General features: G+C 39.2%; 1 protein-coding gene and 2 pseudogenes across 1 annotated transcript; 1 reads left to right on the forward strand and 2 right to left on the reverse strand.

Moving 5' to 3' along the window:
* The first annotated feature begins 359 nt into the window (after positions 1 to 359).
* Positions 360 to 923, forward strand: LOC128596471 (olfactory receptor 10J3-like; annotated as a pseudogene).
* A 4,005-nt stretch (positions 924 to 4,928) lies between these two features.
* Positions 4,929 to 6,053, reverse strand: LOC128597395 (peroxisomal biogenesis factor 3-like; annotated as a pseudogene).
* Positions 6,054 to 7,198: 1,145 nt separating this feature from the next.
* LOC128597399 (olfactory receptor 10J1-like) lies at positions 7,199 to 8,128 on the reverse strand. Its single transcript, XM_053607753.1, has one exon. It carries the CDS (start codon positions 8,126 to 8,128, stop codon positions 7,199 to 7,201), a length of 930 nt encoding a protein of 309 aa, XP_053463728.1.
* Between the last annotated feature and the right edge of the window lie 3,448 nt (positions 8,129 to 11,576).

Consider the following 11,576-nt stretch of genomic DNA (forward strand, 5'->3'; position numbering starts at 1 on the left):
CTGTTCACTTTATGTTGAAAGTTTCCCTCCTTCTTATCCCTGCAGTTGATCCAGCAAACCATGAGAAATTTAAAAATGTATTTCTCAAAGATGCTGAGCAAAGAACAATGATGACCTCTGTGCTTGGGACATTATTCAAAACATCCACAAGCCCAAGGTGCAGCTCACACCAGTGTGCGGTCTGCTGCATAGCTGCAGCCTTAGCCCTCTCTTTCCTCTTCATTTCTATCAGATTCAGACATTCCTTACTGCTGACGTCAAAGTCCACTGCTGTGACCAACCTTCTCCTTGAAGATTTCTCCAGCTTTGCGTGATAGCACAGACTTGCTTTGTTTTCTTTTTTGTCTTTCTAACTTTGTATGCCAAGTTTGCTGACTATTTGGCAATACCACAATCAAAGTATCATTTACACGGACTGTCACCTCCACACCCCCACGTACTTCTTCCTGAGTATGTTGTCCACCTGTGACACTGTGGCCATCATTACCTGTCTGCTCTCTGGTCTCATGAATCCTCACCAGCCCATTGCCTCCCACGGAGGTGCCACTCAGCTCTTCTTCTGTCTCAATTTTGTCATCAGTAACTTCTTCCTGTGATTTCTGCGTGGCCACCTGCAACCCCCTATGGTATTCAGTCATTGTGGGTAAGATAGCCTGTCTTCTTTTGTCATCTGGGTCACTAGGAATAAGCCTGGACATGGCCATTGTCCAGTTAACATCTGTGTTTGGCCTGGCCTTCTGTGATGCCTTTGTTATCTCCCACTTCTGTGATGTGAGACCCCTGCTAAAGCTATCCTACCTATGGATCTGGCCTTCATCACCTACATCCTCATTATCTCCATCCTAATGATTGCATTGGCTGAGGGTAGGAGGAAGACTTTTGCCATGTGCGCCCCCACCTCAAAATATACCACAAAGCTGTAGTGACCAAAACAGCATGGTGATGACAGTCCATGTAAAGCATAAAAACAAACATATAGATAAATAGAACAGAATAGAGAACCCAGGAATAAATCTATGAAATTACAGCCAAATGATTTTAACAAAGGGACTAAGAGCACACAATGGGAAAGCACAGTCTCTTCAATAAATGGTGTTGGGAAAATTAGATGTTTACATGCAGAAGAATGAAATTGGACCCCCATCCCTTATCATGCAAAAAAAAAAAAAAAAACTCAGAACGGTTTAAACACTTAAATGTAAGACTCCTAAACTATTTAATAGCGTAAAGAAAACATAGAGAGAAAGCTCCATGACATTAGTCTGAGCTGGGAATTTTTAAATAAGACCTCAAAACCATAAGTCAACATCTAAAAACAAAGGTTCTATTTTTTTCTTTATAATTTTATGATTTTTTCTCAATGCATGTATTGCTTTTGAATCAGAAAAATACTGATTGAGGTGCCATCATTTCAGAACAAAAACATGAAAGAGGAGGTGACCTTCTCATCTGCTCGCTTACCATTTCTGTGAATGCAATGAATTAATTGCTCACACGTGCAACATTCACTTATAGCATCCGCATCTCCCTGTGTTTTCCGTGAGGTTGGTGGGTCACACTACAGATACGTTGAAGTTAATTTGCTTCTGATATTTAGTCAAAATTTTCTATTTGGTTGCATCTTCCCCTTTAGCCTTTAAAGTCAATGGCTGAAAAGTCTGTGCCACTTTTTTGCATTCTTAAATTTTTTGATGAACAGTGATCATGTGATAATGTAGGTTATTAGTTCTGTTCTGTCAAACAGCATCAGCTATCAGAAAAAAAAGCAAGTCATTTAGATTTTTTTGAAATTTGGATATTCATTTTCAAATGAAGTTAGTCATTCTGTTTGTGACTGAATTAGCTTTGAAGGGACAAAATGTAAGAATAATATACGATTGTGAGAGTTGCTAGTTTTCTGAACAAACCTAAACAGTTTTTGTTGTTTTGAAACAGAGTCTTTCATTCTGTAGCCCTGGGTAGAGTGCCCTGGCATCATAGCTGACAGCAACCTCAAACTCCTGGGCTCAAGTGATCTTCCTGCCTCAGCTTCCTGAGTAGCTGGGACTACAGGCACCCAACACAATGTCTGGCTAGTTTTTCTATTTTTAGTAGAGATGGTGTCTCACTTTGCTCAGGCTGGTCTCAAACTCCTGAGCTTAAGCAATGCACCCACCTCAGCCTCCCAAAGTGCTAGCATTATAGACATGAGTCACCACTCCCAGCTTAAACAGTTATATTATTAAATAAATAGGAAAATAAATGAATGCTTTACAGAAATGGTAAGAGATAACGTGTTGATTATTAGTTAGCATTAGAAAGAACATTATATCCTTGTAAAATGAATAAATATTTATAAGATTTAAAATTGGTAATATTAAATAACTTTTAAGCACTGTGTTAATTTTTAGCTTCTTAGTTCCTTTTAAGCCATGAATCTTCACAACTTTTATAGATGAATTTGCAGCATAATTTCAATTTTGCCACCAAAATAATATAGGGCAAAATCCAGGATAAATTAGCTTTAATCTGTACCTAATAAAGAATATGATGAAAGGAAGAAAGTATTAGAGAAAAATTGGGAATTTTCCCTAAGATATCTGATGTCTGCACCAACTCAATTTCTCATCTGAAAAGTGAGTATCTAATTAGTATCATGAATATGTTTTGGTAACTGCTGGAACAGTGGAGAAGCTCACAATGGAGACTTAATGTCCCTCCTCTAAAATGTCAAGGTGTAAATATAGTTACCTTAATGTTTAATGATTAAATTCTAATGTTTTAAACTAAGATTTTAATTTTATTTTAGTATCCCAGAAGTAGAGTCTGCTGATACTGGGCTTCAGCAGTGACTTCAGTTGAATACAGATTTTAACTTTCAACCTTCAGGTATTTGACCAAAATGTAGATGCATTTCTATTAATTACGATTATTTAAATAAAATGGAATAGAATATAATAGACTAGAATGGAAAACATCAGAATGCATTTAGTGTGGTAATGCCAAGTTCTGCTTTGTGAATGTTCCATTGTAGATTGTACCTGTGTGCGTGAATACCCACACAGACAGATTATGTTGTAACCTACCAGATTAGGTCATAATAACCCTTTTGTATTCGGAGCCTTGGTCACAGTAAGGAGATTAAAATTCACTGAACTAGAAATAGAAAGATAGAAGGTGCTCAATTTGGAGAAGAAAAATAGGCAGTCATGCCAGAACTGCTAGTAAAAGATAATAATGCAGTTTTAGAAATGTTTTTTTAATAAGGGACCAAAATAATATGAACTTCAGACATACTGAAAAACACAATAGTAGTTAGAATTTAAGAGTGTATGGGAGGAAGGTTAAAGTCAGATATTAATTAGTAAAATAATGTAAAATGGTGAGTAAAACTCGGAGAGGCAAAAACATAGAGATTATATTAGGTAACAATAATTACGATAATGGTAAACAACACATTGTCTTTCTTATCTCTTCCTGTAGTTATCACAGCAATTCCTAGTGTGTTTATTATAGTGTGGGTGTATATACAGGGGCCCAACATAAAACAATAGAGCAAGGATTGGTAACCCCATTTTGCACATTAAGGAAAGATTCGGTTTTGTGGGAGTGCAGCTATTTTCTTATTCCAAGAAAGATAAAGACTATTTGGCTCTGTTTTCTCATTTCCAAAGGATTTTCATATTAATCGTCTCATGCTTTTGACAAGAAACTTTGAATATTAGTTTTGCAGATGAGAAAACTGGGGTGCAGAGAAATTAAATTTTTTTTTTTTTTTTTTTTTTAGTTTATTTATTTTTTATTTTTGGCCGGGGCTGGGTTTGAACCCGCCACCTCTGGCATATGGGACCGGCGCCCTACTCCTTGAGCCACAGGCACCTCCTGAAATTAAATTGTTCATTCAAATACATGTGGTCAATGAAAAGTACAGCCAGGAATTATAATGGAATCTTTTTCTTTCAATTTTATTTCTATACACTTCATTCTTCTCATTTCTAAAAACTGCTACCTAACATTTTAAGTCGCTAAGTTTTCAAATATAGTTTCTCTGTTACAGGTAAGGTTGAATGGACAGGGCAGCATTTTTAAGGCTACAGTCTAAAATAATAATAAAGTATTTTTGTTTACTGAGTAAAAAATAAAAGTGACCATTGCAAATGTGCGGTAATTTCTTTTTTGGTTACATTGCATTTCTTCACAAATTTTCCCCCCAAATGCAGTTAAATCTATAATGGGCTATTGGAGTTGAACCATAATGGGCTATTGGAGAAATTAAAATATTTAGACACAGCCCTAGTGATTAAAATGAAGATAAAGGAGAATGTGACCTGTAGAAAAATTCATTGTCTGGGGAAAGTGAGATATTCACCAGTGGGGTTAATTATCTTCCTAGGTAAGACTGTTCCTAGTTACAATGCCACTCACAGCCCAATCTTTATCCATAAAGATGTCATAGAAAGTGTTCTCTGTGTACGTATCAACATATGAGTTTGGAGGCTGGGGTGTGAGAGAGGAGAAGGACTGATTTTTTTCTTCATGGGTATCTTACTAAAGGTTTTATAAAAAGAGAAATGCTTCAGGTCAGTGTTTCAAAATGAGTAGGAGAGCCCTTTGGGAGTGGGAAGTGAGGGTGGCAGGAAGCGGTTTCTACTATGTGCCAAGCAGCTGCAGAAAGGCGTGAGGGTACACCAGGGAAATGCCTGAGCCACTCAGCTGGGTATTGCTGGACTTCAAACTATTGAGGTGGATGAGTGGTAGGGGAGGGAATTGCTGGAAGTGGAGATGACAAGTGATATTTATTTATTTTGATTAAGAATATATTTTTATTAGGCATTTTGGTAACAAATTATTACTCCACATATACTTGATTTTTTTCAGTCTGTGTGTGTGTGTGTGTGTGTTTTTTTTTAAGAAAATGAATCCCATTGTGACTTTTCTTAAAGAAAAAATCATTTCTCCAGTTGTTAAGGGGTACTAACAGTTTCATATGCATTAGCAGCAAAGTCTTTCACTTGCTCCATCATTAACAGCTCCTGAACAAAATGACTAGGGATTTCACTGCAAACCAAATGGATCTGTCCATTTACTATGGGAATTATCTTAGGTAAAGACAGGCTGACCCTGGAAGGACTATTCATGGAGTTACCATGTTGCAAGTCCTGTTCAGTTGGTAAAAAGAACTCAGCCATGTTGTCTAGTTGTCTAGAAGTTCCTCACTTCGAACAATTATTCAAAATTGCCCTAAAAATCTGAACTTTCCAACATGTCTCTTATTTTACTGAGGAGTTTAATAGTGGTAATATCTCGAGGAGAAAGCCCACAGGCCTGAACTGCTAATGGCGTTTCTTCATCTGGCATCATGTAATGGCATAAAAAAGGTTTGGATCCATCATTATTAATCCAAGAAGATGATTTATGCTCAACGAGAGGAGCATAAATGATTTCTTTTACTTTTTGTTCCAAGTCCAAAAGGGCCAAAGAACACATAAGAGAAACACTCCCTAAAATCTTCTGCACAGCTTGTTTAATGATAGAGATCAATTCCAGCAGGCCATCTCCAGGGAGGTGCTGAATACTTGATAAATACTGCTGTTGGACATCTGGAGGAGCAAGAATTGTAGCGCCATTTTCGTCAACTGCTGCATTATCCTAAATATATCCACCAAGGATGCTTAACTGAACTCACAAAAGAACCACCAGCATACAAGTACTGTACACTGCCAGGATGCTTCTTGTGTAACTTAACTCTCTGCAGATCCTCCTGTATTTCTAGCTTGTCTGGAGGCCTGTTTTTTTAGCAGAGCTGTGAGGCTCTCAGATTTAAGTCCCTGCATTAAGGCCTCCCTCAGTGTTGGGAGCATGGATAGCACTGTCAAATTGCAAGTCCTTTGGTTACTTTCAAAATGATACTGTCGTCGAGCTTGGGCAATGTATTCTGCAGCCTCCCTTTCTTGTATGTCTCCGATTTTCTTCTGTCCATATTTCCCCAGGATATGTACTCCTCCAAGGACTGTGCCCAGGAAGATGCATTTCTTTTTGTGATGTTTCAGAAAATTCCACATAGGTCTCAGCATCTTTAGGCGCTGGGGATGTGGGCTGCCTAGGGGTGAGGGGCTGGTTCATCAGCAAACCGTTTCTTTATCACCCAGCCAGTGTGACCTGGCAGGAGTGCCGTCATCTCACTTGGTGCTCTCCAGAAATCACCGACAAGTGATATTTATTCAGATCCTAGAGGTTATGGAATATTAGTATTGATGGCTTGGTGAATCATTTTCTTTGGTTGAGTTTGAGTTAGTGAGTGCCCAAATGGTTACCTTCTCCTTACTCTTCCAAACCTTTCCAGTCTTCTCACTTCACTAATCCCTGCAATCGATCACCCTTTGACTCCCATTACCTAATTGCTTCTATCCACTCTACAATGGTCTCTACAGACAATCCCAGTTTCTTGTTTGTGGGTCAGATACTCACATAAAATATTACCAACAGCCTTTAAATAGTCTCGTAATATAAATTCTGATATGATTACTTGGTGCTACCTTTTCCTTTAGCTAGATCACCAAGTGATTTTAATCACTTTTCAAAAATATTTCTTTTACATAATCCCGAAAACAGATATTTCCATTTTCCCATAGGATCAACCTGAAACTTACATGAAACATACCCAGACTTCCAGGATAGCTAATTTTATAGATGCTTATTATCTCTGCCAGCCCTTCTTCCCCTGATATCCCTTTGACTTAAGTTGTCTAAGATGCAAAAAACCTTGAATTTACCATAAAGGAGTGACTTCAATTAGGTGTTGAATCTATGTGGTTCTAAATGGGTAGGAGGAAACACCATGTCCATGAAAGGGTGTTACATCAAATAGAATATATTTATTACTTTAGCCTCTTCACATTAGCTCTGTCTGCCATCCTGATCTCATTCTGGCCCAGGCTTCCCAGACTGCTCATCTCCTTCCCAACACTACTGAGTTATTTCTTCAGTATTTGCGTTCCACCCCACGCCTGTTCTCCTGTGAGATGCAGGTTCGCTCATGTTCCAGAGAACATTCTCCCATTCTCAAGTGGCTCAAGTTGTTGTCCCTTTGTTCTCTCCTCCTCTCACTCATCCACTGCTCATTAAACTCCAGAATTTTGATTCTAGTGACTTAGGTACTCTTCCACCTTTTCCTGTCTAGAAGATCTTCTAAGACCTCATTCGAAATGGGTCTGGCCTGTCAGGACAGTTTTCGGCTTATAGCCCTACGCAGAGCATCCTTGACCTCTTTGTTCCTCAGGGTGTACACCACAGGGTTCAGTAGGGGGGTGATGACAGTGTAGGTCACAGAGATCAGCTGGTCCTGATCCCTGGTGTTCTCTGACTTGGGCTTGAGGTAGGCGATGGAGGCACAGCCATAGTGGACAATGACCACAGTGAGGTGGGAGGCACAGGTGGCAAAGGCCTTCTTCCTGCCCTCAGCAGAGGCAATCTTGAGGATGGTGGAGATGATGAGGATGTAGGAGATGAAAACCAAGCCCATGGGAATCAGGATCACTAGGACACTAATGATCAAAGTAAGGACTTCATTGACGGTAGTGTCAATGCAGGAGAGCTTCATCATTGGTCGGATGTCACAGAAGAAATGGGCCACCTTTGTGGTACAGAAGGGCAGCCTGAACACAGCAGACACCTGTGTCATTGCTACAATGAGGCCAATGCTGCAGGCCCCCCACACCAGCTGGATGCAGACCTTCTTGCTCATGATAACTGCGTACCTCAAGGGGCTGCAAATAGCCACATAGCGGTCATATCCCATGGCTGTGAGCAGGAAGCAGTTGTTGATGGCCAGAGTAATGAAGAGGAACATCTGGGTGGCACAGCCAGCCAAGGAAATTGTCTGACTCAGGCCTAAGAGGTTAACGAGCATCCTTGGTATAATGACAAGTGTATACACAGTCTCTGAAACCGACAGCATGCTGAGGAAGAAGTACATAGGGGTGTGGAGGTGGCGATCAAGGCCAATGATGGTCACAATGATGATGTTGCCTGCCAGGGTGAATAGGTACAATGGAAAGAACACAAGAAAAAGGGGGAACTGGTGCTCACCGAAGCTGGAGAAACCTTGAAAAATAAACTCACTCACCAAAGTGTGATTCTCCTTCTTCATTAAATCACTAACAGTTTCTAAGAAAGAAAAAATTATGTAAGGGACCTTGATGACTGATTTTTGTCAAATAATAGGCTGAGAAAATTCCTGTTGTTAGATCACTATTTATATTTACACTCATACTTATTTCTTTTAGGAGAGTGGAGAAACATTCTTTTTCTCAGTAAGAAGAAAGTACATGGCTTTTGCAGTTAAATGGTATAAACTCATTTCCTAGTTCTATCATGTGCTAACTTACCTTGGGCAAGGATTTAACATGTCTAAGACCAGTTTCCTCATCTTTATATGGATGTAGTGATGATAACATCATAATAGAATTGTTGATAGAAGGATTTTATACTGTTAATTATAATATTTATATTAGGACTTAAAAAATACATTGAATGCATTCAAGTTCAGTGGTGTCATGCAAAAATTCCAGCCTCTGTAGATACCTAGTAATTTCTTAGCTCCTGGGGTTTGCATAGAGCTCTTGTTCCCATGACTTCTGCACCACATTCTCATCCCTGTCTTTGTCCTTTTTTTTTTTTTTTTTTAAAGAGGAAGGGCTTTATTTCAGCTACTGGAGCCATCGTGGACTAGAGTCCAAAAATGGTCAAGTTCCTCAACTGGCTCTGTTCTTTGTCTTTGATGATACTGCTCCTCTCAGCTTTGTTTTGTACTCTTTTCCCCAAGACACCACTCATTTTTCAAAGTCAAAGAAAGCCCCTCACCTCTGGAAAATATTATTCCTCCTTATTCTCCCTCTCTTTCTTTCTCTCTATCTGAGGTCTCTATGTCCTCACACAAATAAGTAGTATACAACTTTTTGCTGTTTTTTTTTGTATCGTAAGCACCTTATAGTGCATTTGTGAGTACAAAACATATTCACATGTATTATTTAATTTCTAATGGAGCAGGGAGGACAAAGATTACTGCTTATCTTCAGATACGTTCACTGAGGATCAGCTCTGATTGGGGAATTACTCAGAGACAGGGAGGTGTCTAAGGACTGAACCAGGACTGGAACCCGTGTCTTCCGACCCCATGCTTCTTGTTCTTCCAATGACATAAAACTGCACTGTAAATCTTTCCCCTGCTCAGCTGCTCAGGAACCATGTCTTCCCTTTTTTTATGACTCCAGGGCAACGACTCCAAGGTAGGGTACATATATCTACCAGAACTGGTAGAATTATTACAAGTCATTCCTCCCTTACACGACCTACCCACCCGGAAGCAGAATACTGGAGCACTACAGTGAGATTTTCTTCAGAGAACACAAGATGTGAATGTTTTTAACCTTATCTACTTTTTCGTGATGTCTATGCCTGTGACATCAATAAACAACTAAATAATCAGGCTAAATTTTAACATTGGAATAACAGTTTAACAACGGAAGAAAACATACATTAGTAGCATACTAACTAAATACACTGGCAGTGCAACTCTTCCAGAAGATTTTCCCCTATTATCACCTACATGTAATTATGTAATAGGTTAGTTGTTAAAAAAAAAGTAAGATGATGGAGTTGCCTCAAAAGTACATATTGCAGGACGTAAAACAAATGAGCCACATTAGAAAATAATTTGGGGTCAGGTAAAATTCAAAGGTAAGCTTCTTTAGTGCTGTTAAAATTAAATTTATTTTATCTACTTTTCAGAAATCCACCACTTTTTGTAAAGAAAATCTACAAAGAAAAGTATTTATAAGGGATTGGTGCACAGTTGTACTTCAGCTCCTCAGAGCATATGAGAGGAAATCAGATGGGTTTGCAAAAAATAAATTTTGTGTTAGATGTCAGAGACCATTTCATGACAGAGAAAGTTGTTTGTGATGTGTGTACCATGGTAAGTAACTGTAAATATCTTTTATGAAGCTTTATAAATCGTGTCTCTGTAGACTATGAATTGTCTGAAGACAAGGATGAGACAAGGGAGCATAGCTGATAAGCGGTGGAGCCACGTTCTTTTTTTACCACCTTAGTCAAGATGCTCTTTATTCCTGGAAAATCCCAATTACTTCAGATTAATAGGAGATATTTTAAAGTTTAATAATCAGTCAAGGGAAAAATTTTCATAACACCAGCATCCTTTCCAGTTGACAGAATTCACCCCTTAACAATAAAACCCGTACACATATTTTATCCTCACGTGGCTCCCTCTGCTAACCATTGTGTTTTTTTCAAAGTTCACTTACTTTTCTCCCTGAAAATCTGTGGGTCAGCAGAAAAATGGTGGTAGAGATCAGAGATGTGGACCATTGGTCACTTACTTTTCTCCCTGAAAATCTGTGGGTCAGCAGAAAAATGGTGGTAGAGATCAGAGATGTGGCCCATTGGTCCCACATATTTGCAAATCAAGGCCATGAAGAAAAAAGTCATCTGAAATTGGTCATTCTATCTACCACAGGGTCAATCTAAGGATGGAAGCAAATGGAGAGTTACAGAAGGCTTCTTGGGTTCTAGATATTCCCCCTAGCTGGAGGAAGAGATTTGAAGCCAGGAAAGGTCCTCTGAGGAGCAGCCTTCAGGGGGTCTGAGTGTCACTCACTGAGCACCCTGGAGAGTCAGCCTGGGACCAGGAGGAGGCAGACAGCAAGTGCCAGGGGACCTTGTTATGGTGTGGGGCATGTTCACCAGATTACACAGACCTGTGCTGTGGGAGTCTTGAGGCAGTTTTCCCTGCAAGTAGAAATAGTAGTGGCTTATTTGTCATGCTTTATTTTTTTAAATAAACATTCTATTTTTAAACAGCCGAGCTTTACAAAACCATGGTTACAAAGCCCAAGTGAGCACTGCCTATGAGCACACTCTTGGATTCCAGGAAGCTGGAGCAGTGAAGAGCCTTGTACAATATTTGACTTTTTTTCTTCCATGAACTAAAAAAGTCAATTCTAGCTATAGTTTTTGTCCTCAGGGATTCTGAAATGGGAGATCGAAACTCAGCAGACAATAGGAACCTCTCCAAAGGGCTGGGACACCATTGTTAGTAACCAAACAAACCTGAGCCAGGATTTCATTCTGAGGGACCAGGAGCCAAATGGTTATATACACTGGGCTTCATGAGCCCATCCTGAGGCTGTCTCCACACTGGTTGCCTTTTCCTAACCCAAAGTACTTTATCTTATATTTTTCTTTTCTTTTCTTTTTTTATTTTTTTATATCTATCTCATTACCTAATTCTGCCAATTCTCCTCTAGGTTAATTTTTTCATATGTGGCAAAAAGAAAAAAAAAAAGTGCCTACTTTCATACCTGGATAAAAGGGTTGAAAATCCCCCTTGTAGTAATTTTTTGTGAGTTTTTTTTTTTTTTTTTTTTTTGGTAGTTTTTGGCCGGGGCTGGGTTTGAACCCTCCACCTCCGGCATATGGGGCTGGTGCCCTACTCCTTTGAGCCACAGGCGCCACCCTCTTTATGTTTGTGTTTTGTGTTTCCTATTCTTCCTTCTCTACTGAATTTGTGGTAACTT

The sequence above is a fragment of the Nycticebus coucang genome, chromosome 10 (assembly GCF_027406575.1).
Source record: "Nycticebus coucang isolate mNycCou1 chromosome 10, mNycCou1.pri, whole genome shotgun sequence".
Lineage (NCBI taxonomy): Eukaryota > Metazoa > Chordata > Mammalia > Primates > Lorisidae > Nycticebus > Nycticebus coucang.

Bases quoted from the DNA above. Each gene is read 5' to 3' on its own strand.
- LOC128597399 (XM_053607753.1), bottom strand. From the start codon at position 8,128: ATGAAGAAGGAGAATCACACTTTGGTGAGTGAGTTTATTTTTCAAGGT.